At 36.4% G+C, this 20,547-nt stretch overlaps 1 protein-coding gene across 5 annotated transcripts in view; it reads left to right on the top strand.

Moving 5' to 3' along the window:
• The window catches only part of LOC121726692 (protein Fe65 homolog), a 59,347-nt gene that overhangs the window by 25,764 nt on the left and 13,036 nt on the right, over positions 1-20,547 (top strand). For 2 of the 5 annotated variants that reach the window (XM_042114180.1, XM_042114179.1), the window contains exons 2-4: positions 2,630-2,789; positions 9,332-9,473; positions 18,121-18,159. In XM_042114180.1, coding sequence (XP_041970114.1) covers positions 2,768-2,789; positions 9,332-9,473; positions 18,121-18,159 — 203 coding nt within the window. In that variant the 5' untranslated portion in view covers positions 2,630-2,767. Of the gene's footprint in view, positions 1-2,575; positions 2,790-9,331; positions 9,474-18,120; positions 18,160-20,547 lie in introns of all 5 variants that reach the window. The other 3 variants (XM_042114177.1, XM_042114175.1, XM_042114178.1) reach the window with 2 other exon arrangements.

The raw sequence follows: 20,547 nt of genomic DNA, 5'->3' as shown, positions 1-20,547 counted from the left end.
GAACAATAATATTATTATAATCAAAGGCAAGATTTTTGATAATAATGTGATGATTCATGGCATAATTATAGTGATGATGATGATTAGTATTATTGACACATTGACATAATAATATGCTTTTAGTTGTTGAAACAACGCCGAAATTGCCGAACATTTATCTATAAGGATTCAAGAGTTCTCTACAGCATCTTCGGAACCATGGTGTACTTCGGCGCAAATTCTTATTTTTTGGTAGTTTAAGCTTAAAATCCTTCAGAAAAACGTAAAATCACTATATGTTTTCATATAAATTTTAAGCAGTCCTGACGATTTCTCATGGATTGCATCATCAGATCACCGCTTTTGTAATCATGTTACCAAATTCGGGCTACATCTCATACAACAACAAAAGAATTTTGGAAATCGAGTTGTCCGCGAACCCATATAAAAAAAGTGAAATATATCCTCCTTCTTTTCGGAAGTCGGTTAAAAAATAGCCTAAGTTATGCCTTACTACATCAGCTATGTGCCAAAAAAAGTCCCGTCAAAATCGCTCCAGCCATTTACGAGATTAGCCGGAACAAACAAACAGACAGACAGACAGACAGACATACAGACAAAAATTGTAAAAAATGTTGTTTTGGTGTATGTACCCTGTATACATTCATATGCATCTAGTTAAAAACGGTTCTTTCAATATTACAAACAGACACTCCAATTTTATTTATATGTATAGATGTATAGATGTATAGATGTATAGAATGTATAGAATGTATAGAATAGATGTATAGATGTATAGATGCAATTTACAATATTACTTAAATGTTTTTCTAAATATTTTAAACATACAACCTATTACAACGAAACAACTGGTAGCGGAGACATGGTCGACTACGTGTTCCAAATTACAACCTTGTACAAAGTACGAACATTTAATTTGAAACAATAATCGGCTGTATTCTCAATTGCTACATACTTTATAATAGGGCTAGTTCACAGTTCACACTGCAAACGAAATGTTGTAAGACGCAACGCATTACGCGACAATACGTCGTTGTATAACGATACAAAGTTGAAATGTCATGCGGAATCACGCATTGTATTGCTTTTTAGGGCTCCGTACCCAAATGTTAAAAACGGGACCCTATTACTAAGACTTCGTTGTCTGTCCGTCTGTATCTCCAGGCTGTATCTCAAAAACCACTACGCTAGTCTTCTGAAAATTTCACAGATTTTGTATATCTGTTGCCGCTATAACAACAAATACTGAAAACAAAATAGAATTAATATTTCAGGTGGGCTCCCATTTAACAAACGTGATTTTTCGGCCTTTTTCGCTCTATATCAATAATGACAAGAGGTAGGCACTTGAATTTTTCACACATTATTTTTTTGTTATATGTGTACTTAAATATTTAATAATAACATTAAAATAAATTTTAAAACACAAGTTTTATCCTATTTTTGCTCTGTATCAGTGCGGAACCCTTCGTGCGCGAGTCCGACTCCCCTTGGCCGATTTTATTTGCATCGTCAAGTCGCAATCCGTTTTGTTTAGTCCTAAAGATTTTTACAAAGTTTGTCACATTTTGCGTTACGTTTAAGTACCATCTAATATAAGTACCTACAATTAAAGTACTTTGCCGACAGTCCGCCGTTGGATCGTCGCAATTATGCGTATTAGAGAAGCCATAATTCGGCAGAGACACGCTTAAATGCGTTTCTACGACTTCTTTTAGTTCCTAACTAAATTAATTAAGAAAATAAACAGTATTGCTTTACGTTTTAGTAACGAAAATTAGATTCCATAATGATTCATTCCTACTATAGGCATAGGTTCAGCTGCTTCAGCATATAAGTACTCTGATTTGCCTGCAAGTTAGAGCGTATCGTACTCCTAAAATTAACCTAGAAACTATTTTTTTTTAATATTCATAAACTTATATTATTTTTGTTATTGTTTCGCTTCATTTTGCGAAAATTGGTTTCCATGTTATGGATAAGCAATAAGTACGCTTATTCTCTATTGGTATGAGCGTAGAGTCCTTTGGAAATTACAAAGTTTCTCTTTATTTTTTTTAACCATAAGAATTATAATATTAACACTTCGCATTACCCATGTGAGTCGCGCTTCTGACCCTGAACTAGTCATGGTCAATGAGCTAGTCACCCTCATTTTATTAACGTAATAGGTATAATTTACTTTCTTTTGTGTAGTACGAAGCTTAATAATATAAAACTTAAATACAAAGAGAAAAGATTTTAATTCTGAAAAGCCAATATTTGTTTTGCATATGTAAATTAGATTGTGACCTAGGAGTGTCTTCTACGTGATATTGTTGAACGAAAGTAGAGTAGATTATTTTACACACATTTATAATTTATTATTTTGTACAGTACGATAGTGAAGTATAAACCCTATTTTAGAAACATATTTTTCATCTCTGTCTGTTTTTATTGCCAAACGATAACATAACCAAACATCCGTCATACCTAACCATCTTGCCTTTATTGCAACTACTTATTGATAGATTATACTATCTATAACACAGTGTTTCCCAATTTAATTAATACAATGATTATCATTAATATTCAGTTACCACTCAGTTATGTAAACCTCACGTTTTGTCTCCGAATTTGGAACGTTTAGGTAATTGACTATCATTTCGTCAGTCACTCTTTGGACTGGTACAGAATAGTGATGGGTCGAAAGTGATGTGATAGAAAGTTAAGTGTATTCGCGGCACAACACTATGTTTCACTGCGCTTGTTGAAATAGCACTTCAAGATGGGATTGCATAAACGCGAGAGTGAGTACCTATTTTTTTGTTTACATACATAATAATATCTGTCTGTGTTGAAATCTAATATATAAAAATAAGTCGGATTTTCCTTCCTGACGCTATGACTCCAGAACGCACGAACCGATTTTCACGGTTTTGCATTCGTTGGAAAGGTCTCGGGCTTCGTGAGGTCTATAGAAAAAAAAATCGGAAAAAAACTTTAAGAGAAAAGCAGGAAAACAGGTAAATTATTTTATGACATAACAAAGTTGCCGGGACAGATAGTATTTGATAGACACAATCAAGTATGGTGGTAATCACGCGGTAATGGTTGGGCAAGATGGACACCTAAAGTTCCGTGCATAGCGTGTGTTTACAATTGAATTGCAACTACTGTTGCGGCGATTTCTGCAAATCTGCCTCCGTTTATCAGATTCTTAGGTAACCCATCTTGCCCCTCCATTCCATATTGCTTTTTTTAACCGGCTTGCAAAAAGGAGGAGGTTCTATGTTCGGCTGTGGATATATTTTTAAATATTATATCTGTGTCAGTTGGCAAATCAGATATGAGCTTCATTAACTTATGAATAAATTTCTTTGTTAATGAATTCAAAATTATCATTTTTTTAACATTAAGCCATACCATCAACAAGTCTAAGGCTTAACTTGTCCTAATTACTCGCATACAGGAGGCTAAGGCGTGTGTTAAGGCTCAGTATAAAGAAATAATTGAGGTTAGAGGAGAGTTTTCCGACGCGCGACGATACGCTACGCCAAAGGAACCAAATGAGGCTCTTTGGAGCACCGACTTGTCCTATTTCACAAATGGACGTTAATAACACTTGCTTTATATCAAGATTCCATCTAGTTATAAAATGTGCTGATGCTGCAATTTTCATAAAAAAATAATATTATCTCGGTACATTTATAGAAATCTAGACATTTAGGGCCTGTTTCACCACTTTCTGATAAAGTGGCGAATAGGCTATTCACAACTTTTTTGACAGATTCTCCATACTCTCTCTGCCAAGTTAAGTGGTGGATAGCCTATTCGGCACTTATCAGGAAGTGGTGAAACAGGCCCTTAAAGTCGAAAGAAGTTCAAATAGTTTTCCAGTGACATAATCGAATAGCATTACTATTTAACAATACCGTCATTGCCTTTCCTCATGAAAATTCGCCACACCCCTGCATTAGAGATTATGCTACAGGAACTCCTAAGTACTTAGGAACTATCATTAGTGCCACACAAATTGGCTCCAAAGTTACCAGGCTAACATGATTAATAGGAGTTGTCCGGCGTATGCAGGAGCCGGTATTATGACAGTCGCGGACGTGGCCGGAATGCCCGCGCGGCGAAGGTCGGACCGGATCGATAGCGGCTCCTCCACTACTATACGTCGGTAGATATCGCCAGACAGAAGGGATATTATCACCAGCCTTGAAGGTGACAGCCACTTTTGTAAGGCTCTACACGTTGGTCCATGATGGTCTAATACACGACAATGATCAACGTCTATTGTGCATCTTATGAGATCTACACCAGCTGGCCATACTGGTCAAACGTGAAGAGGAGATTTAATGTTAAGAGTTGTGAGAGTGATCACCAAAAGCCATTAACATGACTAACGCCCTTTCAAAATTACGTACTGCAATCTGTCAGTCACTAGCGTGGTGCCATGATCATCCTCTTCCAGGAATGGAAATTTCAGCACTCCAAAAAATACGCGAATTCCAAAATCTCCTTGACAAAACCCATAACATTATAATACGTACCTATAGATGTCAAAGTTCGTATCAGTAACCGTAAAGCGGGGAATTCACGACCGGGCTGCCCGCGGGCCGCCCGGTCTGGCACAAGTCTGCCGCTTGCCCCTATTGAACACACACAGAACAGGCAAGCACGGCCGTGAACTCATGGACTCAATCTTCTTTGTAACAAATGATAGATCAGCATCGGCATTGATTTCTTTGGATTTTTCAATAAGTTCGCTGTATTAGCGGCATTAGGTAGATCGGTGTTCATGTAATCCTTGCTTTTAACTTTCTACAAACAAGGATACGGTAGACAGGTAAATGGAAATAAACGAATGTCAAAATTGTTCTTGTTCCTTCATTCCTAAGTTTAGTGTTTGTATTTTTTACAATATTATTTTAAATGCACTCCAGTAGTCCAGTCGCTCTCCAAGGCGCGAATGACGGCGGGCCGCCCGTCGCGACCATTCTTATAATAATAATAATAATAATAATTTATTTCCTTATTTCACAATTTTGTTACATAATATACAAAAGAGATGAGATCTGCCTAGTAAGTGTCTTGAGACACTTGTGTCAGGTGAACTCGCCTTTCCATAACTATTAGTAGTGTAAAATACATTTCAGAAAAGATTTACAAACAAGCAAGTTATAACAATATTTTAATTGTGTGTGTGTGTGTTATTTATATTAAATGTATTAAAAGAGAAAAAAATTAGATTACCAGATATTTGAGTAGTGCTTCAGTTTCTGTATACGTTTTAGTAAGTAGCCATGTCTGTACCATTTTTTTACAGGTTTGATAAGAGACCAAATAGATATCAAGAAATTTATTTACTTTATTGTATATGTGAACCGAGATTGATTTATACTGTCTTTGAGCAAAGGTTGTGTTTGTCTTAATAGTAGCTGCAACTTCCTTTATTTCGCCATGTGGTATTGGTTATGAATTCAAGAGGTAAGTATTTATGACATCTAAGAACCAGAGAAGAGATAGCACGTAGAGTTTTCTCACAGACAAAAGTTTGCACAAGGAGTAGAGTTCTTCAGTAGGGAAACGATACGGCTTACGATACATTATTTTCAGCAAGCAACGTTGGCTTCTTTCGATGTTTATGAATTTATCGTAACTAGCACCGCCCCAAGCCGTAATACAGTATCCAATTATTGACTGCCCTAAGGAAAGATACATTTGATTTAATAATTTTTTGTTTGTGACGTATCGTAGTTTTTTAAATATCCAATTAAGTTTCCGAATACGACTACAGGTGCACTCAATATGAGAGTTCCATCGTAGAGCCTGATCCAGCATAACTCCAAGATATTTTACAGACTTGACTCTCGTTACTCTACAGTAATTATTTAAATAGTAAGTTTGTCCGCAATGATGAATAGCTAATGATAAGTTAAAATTAGGTTGGGATTTTTCGGTTATGCTAAAACATATTTAATTTATTTTTGAAATGTTTAGTGTGAGAAGATTCAGACGCAACCAATCAGCTACTCTGGACAGACCAACACTAGCTGCTTTAAATGTTGATTCCCAAGAAGCACCGGTAAAGACTAGTGCTGTGTCGTCCGCATATGAAACAATACGCCCATTCTTAAAATTCATGTTGGTTAGGGAATTAATATAAATGAGGAAGAGGGTAGGCCCTAAGACGCTGCCTTACGGTACGCCATACGTAATACCAATTGCATTACTAACGTGGTTGTCTATTTTTACCATCTGTACGCGGTCCTGTAAGTAGTTAGCCAGTAATTTAAGACTAGTACGTCGTATGCCTATAGCCTATAGTTTTTTAACGAGGATAGGTACCGAAAACGTATCAAATGCTTATTTTAAGTCAAGGAATACTGTAAGGCATTTAAAATTGTTATCTAATTGTTCAGAGATAAATGAAGTTAAGGACAATACAGCATCCTCTGTAGATTTGTTACGTCTAAAGCCAAACTGCGAACTAGAGATAATATTAAATTCGTTAAGGTAATTAATTATACGTTTATTTATTAGTTTTTCAATTACCTTAAATATACTGGGCAGAACCGAAATAGGCCTATAATTCTCGACGTCATCTCTTTTTCCGTTCTTAAACACTGGAGTTATGAGAGCTTTTTAAGAGGATGAGGGAATACACCTTCTTTAAAACATAGAATTGCGAGATGGCTGATAATAGGGGAAAGAGTGGGTAATTTTTTTTTTAATAATTTACTTGTAATGTTGTCCCAGCCCGGTGCGCTGTCGGATTCGGATTTTAAGCTTAGCATCGTTTGTCTAACTTCATCAGGTCAGTATCGAGCAGCACAAATGAAGAAGAGTGGGAGCAAGAAAGTGGTATGTAATTATGGGTTACGTCTATCTTTTCTGCTAATTTTCTTCCTATACTTGCAAAATATTCGTTAACGTAGTCTACTGATTCTTTAGCCGAGTGTTTTATATTTAGTAGGCCTATATTGGGGGTTTTATTAGAGTTTAAATTAGTTACGTCTTGTATTATGTTCCAAAGTTTAAATTTTTTCATTCATGTACAGACTTGCCCGTGCCCGCGCGGGAAAAATGCGATCTCGCGGGCAGGCTGCGGGCACGGGCCACGGGCATGTCTGTGCCCGTACCTAGGAATTGACGAGCAGACATGCGACAGACCTGCCCGTGACGGGCGGCCCGTAGCGGGCGGCCCGGTAGTCAATTCCCCGCTTAAGCCGAGAGGCTTAGCCACGAGTTTAAGCACTATGAACTGGTTAAAAAGCGGTAGGCCTGATCAAAATTCTATGCAAATTGCTTTATAATGGGTCTTTAATATGGATTTGGCTCACCATACTACGATTTCACGGACAAATGCCAAATTTTAAGATGTAGTGTACCCATAATAGATAAATTTTGTCTGAGGGCGAATGTCTGAATGATGATGAATTCTCGCAAGGAAAACTGACCAATTTATTTTGAAATGCACCTCGGAACTCATACATTTCTAAAAGAATATTAATAGATTTAAGAAATTAGAATAAAAATATGCGAATGGAGTTTGACGCACAGTGGAATAGCATTAAAAGTTCCATTATGACGGTTTAATGTCGTATGTCAAGTTCAACAGAGAATTCATGAAATGCATTCAGCATACCCCCCTAATGGATGTCGCATGTTGAACCATTTATTGTTTTGACGTAGGTTTTCACTTAGGGCTGACAGTTGCTAGAAATTTAACAGAATAATGCAATTATTATCTTATCTGCTGGATGTTGGAGGCTTAAACAAATAAATAGACTATTATGTGCCTACTTAATACTTATATTAAGATTAAGTATCTAGGTAAAATATAATATATGAGAGCGGTTTATCAATTCTCAAGAATTGGCTACATAGAAATTATTAATGTCAAGTGTGTTATTAATTGTAACCGTTATACCAATATGTTAACCAGTATTACAAATCGTGCACAATTTGAAACCGATTGCTTGCTCTATTTCCCCTAACTCGAGCAATATGTTCCATATTTTATAGAGCCATTATGGTGCTCATAACACTAAGGGCCTAGGGTTGCCACCTGAGACAATTAAATCGTAATATAATAATACGATATAATAATCCAAAAACCTCTCGTTTCATGGTAGAATTAAAAGGCAACCTTAATAATTTGTGTAGCTTGTAGTACCTAAGTTGAGATAGTAACACATTCTTACATGAAATTACATCTGAGATGCTCTCATTCCAAAAGATTCATTCATCATTCCAAGAGAAAACTTCTGTTACTATTTTAATTTCGTAGTATCCATCCCTAAGCAACAGTTTATCCGAGCAAATCGCGCGGCAGACGCACTTGGTTGGCTTCGGCGTCACATTTCAGGATAACCACCAAGTGTCGGCATGCGTTCTTTCATTAAGCCGGAAATTGTTCTGAGACGCGACTGAGGTACACGTGTCAGGGTTTCGCCTTAAGCCTTTTATAGCAAGAACGTACCTATTAAATTAACTATTTCTTTTCAAAGAGTTTTATGAGAACAAACTATGTTTTTATGTGGTAGGAGCAGACAGTATAAGTTAAAACTACTATCTTTGGAAGACATTAATAGTTTTTGAAGTTGCTTAGTTCTGAAGCTGATAAAATAGATACTTTTCTATTATTTGTGTACCATATGGGTATTGGGTACAGTGTCTTTATTATATTAATATGTTTTATTACTCTAACAGTTATTTCAAGCAAGATTTACAGCATTTCCAAAAATGTTTAATTAAAGTGGAAGGGTACGCAATATTTGTTTTGTAAAAGTGTCCTCGTTTATTCCACTTAATAACAAAACTTCTAGGAACTCAGCAACAACTCATAGCAAGTTAGTCATCAAGTTTATACGGCTTACTTTTGAAGGACACGCGCTGAGGGGTGGTTATAAGTTATAACATTGTTTATAAGAAATATCGCACACTGTACTTACCTTATGGCCTAGGTGAATACCGATACCTACAGTCTAGTAAAATAGGCTGTTTGCATTACAATAGCACATAAATAACTTTACTGATATGATATCCTACATCTGAGGTAAAGAATAGGAGCCAAGGTATATTATACAGTATGTAGATAATTTCATATCTACATCGCACATTCACCTAGGTTTTAAGAGGACCATAACAAGCAAAGCCACCGATTTAATTTGAGGTTTATAAGCGGCAGCTCAAGTAAATAATCGTGTACTAGTTTGGTGATACTAGATGGCTGCACCTTCGTTACCCATTTCATATTGTATTAAGTCTCACTGCCAGTTGCCCACCACGGGCAACAATCTGGTGCAAACTCCATAATAACTATGACTTTTCTCCACAGAGAATGGTCTTCTCTCGTACGAGAACCCGAACTACCACTTGGATCCAGCGCGCCTCGAGTCCGCCATCTATAGCGACCTCTACGATATGCATGACGACAAGAGCATGCCTGACGAATACGACAATTACCTAGACAATAGGAGGTAAGTCCAACTTTTTACTTTTACCAGCGACATATTTATATATTTTTAAGATGGTTCTATGCCCAGCTTTTGAGGTTTTTGAAAGAGAGTTTATTGATTCACTAGTATTTAGATTGGTTAACGCCAGAATATAAACCAATCAGCAACGCTGTTGAATAGAGAAACTAAGGTCAAGCTAAATAAAGCTAACTAAAAATGGATATCTCCTACTCCTCCTACCTTTCTTCAGATTAATTTCGCTGTGAGTCCCAAGACAGCTTGTCCCTTGGGATCCTATCAAAGGGTTTTCGTGGTTGGTTACCACTGTTGATCCTGACAACACAGGAGTTGCAGTGGTGGAAACCACACATTTCGACAACTGCATGCTTGGGGAGGGAAGCTAACTAAAGCCTAAAAACTTAGACTAAAAACATATTCTGTTACTACATTAGGAATTGAGTTAAAAAAAAAAAACAGACAATACGAGAACGATTATTATCGCTAGGCAGACTTTCAATTTTTACGACGATATTGGGACATTGCGAGTTTCCGACCAATAAGAGAAAACCTTCAGGGATCCTCAAAGACTTGACGAAGTCTGTACTTATCTAATAATATTTAAAAACATGTAAATAGTGTCAGCGGCGTAGGTTTTCTTTAAATCCTATTAGCATCACTTATGAATTTTGAAAATATTTATTTATCTAAATGTTCATTTTTGTTTTCGTAAATAAATCATTCATTAAAAAAAACTCTACCTAACCTACCAATGCATTGGTAAGTTAGGTCGAGTTACATTGCAATGTACCCATTAGGACTTCTCTCTGAAGAAGCCTTTGCTACAACTGTTCAGCATTTTTATACACCTGGTGGAAAAAATACTGAACAAAAATTACCATATCAATATAGAAATTAACTACTATCAGCCGTATTAAATTGTACTCGTGTTCCCATGAACATATTTCCACAAACAACATATTAGATGTCATCATGAATTCCAGAGGTATCGGTGTATTACATTACACATGGGATATTATATTAATAGTAACCCTTCCATGACATTCACATTTCGATGCGTTTTTCACTTCATTTGTTCCACGTTCCATGTTCCATCCACGTTTACTTTAACAATATACAGCATGAGTTTCATACATAAATCATAATATTGATTATATGCCTGCTTGCTACGAAGATAAACATTATAATAGGAAAATATGCACTTGCAAAAAAATTAACTCTTGGTTTAATTGGAGAAATAAATAACTAGTCAAAGTTAGTCACGAGCACGAATGGTATAAACAGTGCCGATTTTAACACTACCAGCACCCTGGGCTAGATTTCTTTGGCGCCCAAAGTGCTGGTAGTGCTTGCTTGTTTGCCTTCGGCGCCACATTCTATCCGGCGCGGGCGGTAGCTAAGAGTCGACCCTTCTAACGCCGCTACAGAGTACAAATCATTCTTCTGGGTAACATCCATTTATGGGCGTAGTCGTAGGACTTATACAGTATTACAATTAAGTAACAATAAATTCCAAAATAAAGATAACAAAGCAAAAGATATGGGCGAGTGGCTGTGAGGTCGCATGATTCATGCCGTCGTCATCTTCGCGTTTTAAACTTGAGCGTGGTGGAGGTCGCTTGTGCAATAGAAATCGACTAATTATTTGGTTTTTATTCGCTTTTTATACTCCTGTCAGAAGCTATTACAAGTTAATGAATATTTTCCATTTAAACGCACGTGTACAAGTTGCAAGATAATGTTAGGTTTAAGTTTCTTTTTTGTTTGTAAACTTATAGTTATTTTAATGTAAGAATATATTTTAAAAGGCTTCTTAGTTTTTAGTTTGCTGTAATATTTTCACAAAAACTCTCTTACTTACTTTTCCGTATAAGTTTCGGAATAAATAAATTTCTTTAACAACAAGTAAGATGCAAGTTGCAACTGTTATATTTTATAACTACAGTGCAACTTGTATTTAGAAACATTAGGAAACTTTCTGAAACTAATTTTCAGTAACTTCTTAGCTTTTTTGTAAAAGTTTGTGAGGATATTGTATGGATAAATAGCAAAGGTAAAAACGGATTTCAGAGAAGTTTTAAATAATATAGCTTAGAAGACATAATAAAGAGGCTTTAATTAATAAGTTGCAAAATATGTAAAAAACCATTGAAATACAATAATGCGATAATGCTTTATGTAAGTAAACGTTTAGTATCGTATTTAATATTTATATGTAAACACCTTATGATTTAACGCCTCAGCTTGCAGGTAAAAGCTGTAGTGCTCATATAAAATATAAAGATTAAAGAATTAACATTAACTAAAAATATTATAGCAAATCTGTTGTCCTTTTGTATTTTCTAAACTCATAAATCCAAAACTGCCTCATGGACTAAAACAAAACTCTTGTCCTTTATAAGGCATAGACCAAGAGCCTAAACGCACATTTTAGGCAATAAATCGTAGGGTAGGCCAAGAGCCAACGGTCCCGGGTTTCCCCGTTACGTCACGGGAGCAGCGACCTGCACAGTGCGCAGTCTCTGTGCATCGATCGCCGATGCACCGCGCTTCCGCCTTGGGCCACGGAAAATGTGCCTCCGAACAAATACAGTTTATTTGCCCACGTATATTTTATTTTTATTAAAATTTTTAAGGTAATATTTTTCGTTTGTTGCTTTTGAGCTTAACCATTTAGCTTTAGGAAATCAATTCGCAATAAAAAATCATTTGTTTTATCGCATAACATAACTAAGTATAAATGTTCAAGTCTTACTATGAACGTAAAAACATGACAAAATATCGCTTTCATCAGTAGCTTCTCAAAACGAAATAAAAGTACAAACTACAAAGCACGTGTTAAGTTTTATGAGCCATTTCGCAAGCTTTTATGTAGCCAGGAAGTATCTTGTACATTCGTCTAGCGGCACATAACGCTTTACGCTAAGCTCTCGCCTGTTTAATGGCCCCACGCGGGCGTACCGAGCGTAGCAGGCACAACATCCGCCAGGCGCCGAACATACAATGCTAGGGCCTGATACAATTTAAAAGCGAGTCATTTAAATAATTTAAGTAGCGCTTAAAGGCATTTTTAATTATTTCTTCAACATTTGTGTTTGACATTAAAAACACAATAGGTTCTTAACAACATTAATTATTATTATAACAATGCGATTTATGACACCTAATTTTTAATTACTTCGAAAAATGATCATACAAATCTAAATCTTATTTTTCATTCACCAGTATCATAATACCTACTGTTGAATGAAAAAAAACTTTCAGAATAATTATCAGAATTTACTAAGCTGTACAAATAAAGACCCATTCAACGCACTAGAACATGAATACACAACACATAGCAAATATTTGTAGCTGAACGCGCTGTATATTTTGCGCTTATCCGCTTAAGCTTATGGCGTGTAGCATATTTGGAGTTAATACGATACGTGAGGTATTAGCGTCGGTGCAGCTCGGGGCTTTATCGAGCCCCGGCGCGCTCAAAAGCTTGATAACAACGTTGCAGTTTCATTTTTCCTGCCAAAACACACTGGAGGCACTATATTAAAACCCTAGCTGCGGTTGCCTTATCTTCACATACTTGAACCAGTTCTACTCTTTACGGGGTGAATTTTTGGAAATATTCTTTAAGCGCCGTGCGCTATCCTTTCAAGAGTTAAATTATAGTTCATACCAACGTTCATTTACAATAGATCGGAACGATCTATCGCAAATAAATGGCCATACATCAATGGTTAGGGTCCCCGCAGACTTACAATTTAAAGTTGGCCGACTATCGTACAAACCACAGAAATAGATCAAGATAGAAGCACCATACGCTCGTGTTCATACAAATTGGAGCGTCATGGCGCTTCTATCTTGATCTATTTCTGTGGTTTGTACGATAGTCGGCCAACTTTAACCTTTTTCCATATTGACAGATTTTATATAAAATATGCAGATATTAAATCTATTGCAGCATTTTCTATATGAGTAGTCTTGAGTTTAATAAATATTTTGGCAGTGGTACAAGGTCACTGAAGTGGTGCAATGGTACTCTAGCATGGTAGAGCTAAAACCTAGCCAAAGCCTAGATCTTGTACCTTCATCAATATATTTCGTTCATTTCTATCGTAAAATCTTCAAATTTTTCTTTCGTTTATCAAAATATCATAGGCCAATAATGACAGAGCTCCTGCTTGACCAATTTCAAAACATGCCTTCTCGGAATACAAAGTGACCACAACGACAGCAGACATTGGACTATGTGACGCTTGATTTGAAGGCGTAGTGCCCTAAGATATTCTTAATTGCAAACCAGATCAAACAGCAACTTTGTCAACCAATACCAATATATTACTTGTTAATACGAGTATTAAAGACAAAAAGCTTTTGTCTTAAAATATTATCATTCATAACATACTTAATAGCTATTCAATTACATAAATTGCTTTATGAGTTTTTTTTTTTTATGAAATAAGGGGGCAAACGAGCAAACGGGTCACCTGATGGAAAGCAACTTCCGTCGCCCATGGACACTCGCAGCTTCAGAAGAGCTGCAGGTGCGTTGCCGGCCTTTTAAGAGGGAATAGGGTAATAGGGGAGGGTAGGGATGGGAAGGGAAGGGAATAGGGGAGGGTAGAGAAGGGAATAGGGTAGGGGATTGGGCCTCCGGTAAACTCACTCACTCGACTTAACACAGCGCAAGCGCTGTTTCACGCCGGTTTTCTGTGAGAACGTGGTATTTCTCCGGGCGAGCCGGCCCATTCGTGCCGAAGCATGGCTCTCCCACGTATAATATGACTTATGTAATCAATACTCGGAAGCTCTAAGACCTTTGGTTGCCCGGAAATATTTCCATAGGCGCTGGAGTTTGGATTATAAAATTAAGCGAGTAGTGTATTTGGGTTGGAATGAAGTAATGTAAATTGATAGCAGTTGTACAAGATAAAAGGGAAATGAAGGGAAAAACATGGAGCAGTAAACTTTCTCCCTTCTGGAGCTGCTTTTGAAGGGGCCTTTTGGATTCCACTTCCGGTGATTACACACACGATAATGTTTAAAAGTAGCACACGCGTTAATAAATAATATTCGCGGTTACAGCTGATTGTAATTCCAGCTGACGGTGGTTCAAATTTCGAATACGACGAATGACGCGCGCGGAGTCGCCCCGGGAAACATGGTTACTGAGTACTGGGCAAAAGTGAGGGTAGGACGTAGGTGAAAACTGGAAAACTTTACCACACAACGTCAGTATACTATCCTATAGTTACTTAAAAATATCGTCACTAACCAATACTCGCAATAATTAATAATAATAATAATATATTTAAATTAAACAATAGTAAGTATACCTATTATTTTCAGTAACTCATGCCCACCCAATTTTTATGTATTGAATACCTTCAGCTGAAATTAAACGTAGAAATCCATGTACGTATTCGAATCGGAACATCTGGTACGAAATCCGTAAAGTGGGCGATGAAATGCAAAGTGCACTATATAGCTTGTTTTACGAGCTGCTTCCGAGCTATTTCAAGCCGGACGGGCCACGGGGCTGTAACATTAACGATTACGTTATCGATAGACGTTTTGTCGGTCGTTGGTTTTATCTATTGCTCCTACATGCTGCTGAAATCACGTAGTAATGTGATTTTAGCTGTTTCTTGTAGCTATAACTATAATGCAATAGTAGGTTGTAGCAGAAATGGCATTAATTAGTTTTATTTTTTGCAATTTGGCGGCCTGAAGCTGAACAAGGAATTGCCACTAATGTAATTTTTGAGTCACAGCTGTTTCGCATCCACGCCCCTATGAAAACATCCTTGTAGGCCTGGGCCTAGAGACAAGTGTCAAGCGATTATCGTAAACGCCAACAAAATGTATGGGATTTGACATTAGTATTCGCTAGCGAAGCGATGACTTATGTCAAATCGCATACATTTTGTTGGCGTTTACGATAATCGCTTGCCGCGTGTCTAGTAGGGCTGTAATTAAGTTTAAAAACTTAATTACAGCCCTACTAGATTACATCTAGACTAGATGCGCTAAAGCGCATCTAGTCTAGATGTAATTAGGTACGTTAGTTGGTAAATATCATGTGTACTGTGTAGGGAAGGTGTGTTTAATATATAGTTAAATATTTAATCAGGTCAGTGCTCGGATTCGGCGACAACGGTTCTCATACATTTCCAGATTTGCATTCGAAAATGTCGGCAAATACATTGTTGTCTTTGTCATGAGCCTTCTTGTTTGTGCCTTTGCATTTAAATGACTTGCATTTTAAACTAGGTCTATGAAACGAGCCATTGTTAGGTTTTTCAACTCATTGCAAGCTCTTTTTGGACGACATTTTGTGACTGGCTTTGTAACTCAAGAACTTCTTTGAAATGCGAAAAACAGTAAACAAAATGAAAATGGGTAAAGTTTAATCTACGTTACTATATTACTTTCAAGTAGAATTAAGTTTGCTAATGTTGACTAAGATTCATTTAATTATTTTGATAAAATGGCGCTATTTGCCTCAAACTTCAATTTAATGAAGAGTTTGACAAAATGTATGGGGCTTTTGTCAAAATATGTTAATTTAATAACAAATAAGTAAATTCATCTCTGAATGCGGCAGTTATTGCTTAATGTATAATGTATAACTTAATGTATAACTAATAATAATTAGGTATAAGATAAGAAAAAATTTAGTAAATAAAAGGCCCTGAAATGTAGAACTACTGCAAGTCTGTAAGCGTATTGTCCGGATCAGACAAGCAATGAGCGATAAATTTCGTCAATTGGCACAATATACGAGGGAGAGATGAAATAAAGGATATTCATAGAATATCATAATATTTTGTCATAACAACTTCAGGGCTATACAGTGTGTTAGTGTAACACCGTTATCCTTGAAACTTGTCAAAATGAACAACTTTTTCTATGAGAACAATGCTGGGAACACGGACGTAAAATTTTTTTTACGTCCGTGGCTGGGAACTCAAAAAATTCGTCTTCATTCCTATACAAATTGCCGATCCGGGCAATTTGTATGGGTATGGAGACGGTATTTTTGTTGACTACGGATGCTACACTAACACATTGTACATAGTGAACTGAATATTATTATTGTGGTGAGAAAATAAATAAATAATTTTAATCGGTAATTCGGTAATCAACAGCGAATAGCGATACAACTACGCATTCTGTTTACTATGAATAAGAATATCCATACCAATATTATAAATGCGACAGTGTGTCTGTCTGTTACCTCTTTGCGGCCAAACCGCTGAACCGTGGGAGCTTTATACGTGGGAGAGCCATGCTTCGGCACGAATGGGCCGGCTCGACCGGATAAATACCACGTTCTCACAGAAAACCGGCGTGAAACAGCGCTTGCGCTGTGTTTCGCCGAGTGAGTAAGTTTACCGGAGGCCCAATCCCCTAACCCCTACCCTATTCCCTTCCCTATCCTCAACTATTACCTTCCCTTCCCTTCCCTACCCTCCCCTATTACCCTATTCCCTCTTAAAAGGTCGGCAACGCACTTGCAGCTCTTCTGATGCTGCGAGTGTCCATGGGCGACGGAAGTTGCTTTCCATCAGGTGACCCGTTTGCTCGTTTGCCCCCTTAATTCATTTAAAAAAAAAAACGATTTTTCAGGGTATGGAGATACTTTGATACCCGGGAAAGGACGTAGGATACTTTTCATCCCGGAAAAATTATCGGTTCCCGTTGTTTATGCAACTTCCTTTGGGTACCGACTATGTAGGGTCCTACGATTATTTAAGCATGTATTTAAGTAGGCATTTTGAATTTCCTGTCCCTACGATTCTTCATCCGACTAGATTATTAGTTTCTTAACAAGAGTTGCAGACGGTTAGGTTAGAATAATTTAACAACGGATTGAAGGAAAAATGCATAATATGTTAGTAAAATTTTCGTCATTATTTTCCGAATGAGTACCTAAAATATAAATGAATACGTCAATGAAATAACCACAAAATAAAAAATACCCATGTTAATTTTATTTACAGTGCTTGATTAAGAATATATTTTTTTGTTTTATCCCACACTAGATGACGCCCGCAACTCCGTTGCGCCAAAATTCGTTTATCGCGTGGGAACCGTACATTTTTCCGGGATAAAAACTATCCTATGTCCTTTCTCGGGACTCAAAGTATCTCCATGCCAAATTTCAGCAAAATCGGTTCAGCGGTTCGAGCGTGAAGAGGTAACAGACAGACATACAGACACACTTTCGCAATTATAACATTAGTATGGATTAAAGTCGTAACGAACACGATCTGGTTGAAATGCACAATGAAAAATAAAATATTATAGATGGACAAGTCCAACATTTTATCTTTGCTATTGAGGTAAATGTTATTAAATATTAATGTGTCATATAATATTATTCTGTATGCAATCAATTGTTGTAAGATTTTATATATATTATATACACTAGCTGTTTGACCGAGCTTTGCTCGGTATCCGATGAAAATGACATTTTCTAGAAATGATTCCTAGCTAGATCGATTTATCGCCCCCGAAACCCCATATATACTAAATTTCATGAAAATCGTTGGAGCCGATTCCGAGATTCCAATTATATAAATATATACAAGAATTGCTCGTTTAAAGATATAAGATATACATTTAGAACGATTTTGTTTTGTTACAGGGTTGAAGACGAAGCGTCGTCGCCGGTTAATAAAGTAAGGTAAGTGTTTCGACTTTCCATAGAGCTTTATTAAATTAGATAGTCTTATTAAAAAGGTCCACGAAATATTTGCGAAGCCGAAAAATATGATATTCTAATATATTTTGAAAGTCTTTTAAAAATAGTTTCGTTATAGTATAGGTAGAGCTCTCTGAAAACTCTAGTGTTAGTAGGTTTTATTAATATAAATTAAATTAATTACAATAGTCTTCTGAGGCGTACCCCAAACTTAAAGATCTGTATAATTAGCAGACGGGAGACGTCCACACCGCAGTGTCTACAGTTCGTTCAACTTTTATGCACAGCTTAATTAATACGAATTAAAAATGGCTTCTCTTGAACTTCTTTTTGTTCCTAATTACTGAATGCTACTGAAACTTATTGTAATTAATATTATTTTGCAAAGCAGTTTAGTATTTTTTTAAAAAGGTAAGGTAAATTATTAAAATTAATTAATTAAACGCTCCTCTTGATCCAACCTATGCTCAGTTTATCTGTCGAGTCTCCCTGTACACTTAGGTATACAGTGTGTTAGTGTAAACACCGTTGTCCTTGAAACCATCAAATGAGCCCGTCAAAATGAACAACTTTTTCTATGAGAACTATGTTGGGAACTCAAAAAAAATGCCGTCTGCATACCCATACGTATGCCCGGATCGGCAATTTGTATGGGTATGAAGACGGATTTTTTGAGTTCCCAGCATTGTTCTCATAGAAAAAGTTGTTCATTTTGACGGGCTCATTTAATGGTTTCAAGGACAACGGTGTTTACACTAACACACTGTATACCTCCGATGTATACAGGGTGTAACAAAAATAAGTATTATCATACTTTAGGGTGTGTACGTGTTCCTTGTAGAGAGTTCGCTGTGAAAGTAGCAGCGCTGAAAGACCAAAAATTTTTTTTACTTTTTCATTTATTTTTGTTACACCCTGTATATGTCCGAATATTCTGTTCTTCTGGGTATTCCAAATTTAATAAGGATTTCCTGCTACATCCCTCTCTTTCCCAGTTAACAAGCTAAGTAATTATTCTAAAAGTAAAATAAGAAAATTAAGCAAAACATTGCCACGGCAATTAGAAACTGGAAAATGCACAGAAGCCAAAACATTAAGAGAATGGACGATATTCTGATCAATTTTTACGTATTTTTATGTCCAAGGTCACGGCGATTTACATGTTTTGAATGTCGATTATTCCGAGTTAATATGCATCGCAGTCTAGTTTTGATGCTGCAATTATTTTTGCCGCGACCGTCGCGCGGGGTGTATGTCAGTTCTGTTCTGTGCGTGCTGTGTTTGTTATGGGTTTGGTTCATAGGATGAAATACAGGAGCAGACCGGCCATACCCTTTAAATAGTATGTTTTTATTTTAATTATTCATTACTTTATGTAGAATTTACAAGATTCTTTTATTTCTTCATTTAAATAATTTAAAAATAATGATAGTTTATTACTTGTTCGCTAAGTATTCAAATTTATTAGGAGAGTATCCGGAACAGAAACTCGCTTGTCCGGTATTTTAAAGACAGTGTTGAGGTGAAATGTTTAAGTATTATAGGGATTAGGGAACTCTAAAGTATTAAACAGGGTAATATCAAATGGTGTACCCAGTACCAGCAAGTAATATTACTTTTTTGTCGAAATTTTAAGAGGATTCCACACCGCCGTTTTTCCATACTAACGCTGTCCCCTGTTTCCTCCCTGGATAATGCCGGTAGAGTTATGATTTTTTTTCTGAATATCTATAGTCACTATTAGCATGTCCCTATGTTTTATTTATTTTCATAATTTAATTATTAAAAAAGATAAGAACGTCCAAAAACCCAAAAAAATGGCCAGATTTTTCTCTGTGTTCAAACACCCAGAAAACAAAACTGGCTAGAATATACAAAAAAAAATAAAACATAGGAACACAGCTAAAGCCTTGCTTTAATTCTTAATGAAAAAAATACTTAAATCGGTTAAGTTTTGGAGAAGGAATCAGCGGACAACGAATCGAAGATTTTCTGTTCTTTTATTAGAATTTTGTCGTGTTGTCTCTATCGCGCTCTGCGGTGGGAGACTTGAGATTGGTGAGACAGCAATACATTTTCAAATACCTATTTTCAATTTCTCTCGCCCCTGGTGTATCCTCTTAAAGGCGTGGATTGACTCTACATTTAAGTTAATTATTACTGCTTTACATTTGGAAGCTGTTAAGCATACTTGTGTATCATCCCACAAAAATTACGTGTTGAGTTATGAATGCAGTTATGTTCTTTAAATCATTTAGATTTTAGAACAAGACTGCATTCATAATTCAACCAAAAAATATTTGTGGGTTAGTACACAAATGCTTAACGGTAACCATATAAGCGTATGATGTTAGTAGATACTTTGTTTTT

This window comes from Aricia agestis, chromosome 4 (assembly GCF_905147365.1).
Source record: "Aricia agestis chromosome 4, ilAriAges1.1, whole genome shotgun sequence".
NCBI lineage: Eukaryota > Metazoa > Arthropoda > Insecta > Lepidoptera > Lycaenidae > Aricia > Aricia agestis.
Note: the sequence above shows the minus strand (reverse complement) of the source record. Positions and strands in the feature narration are given on the sequence as shown.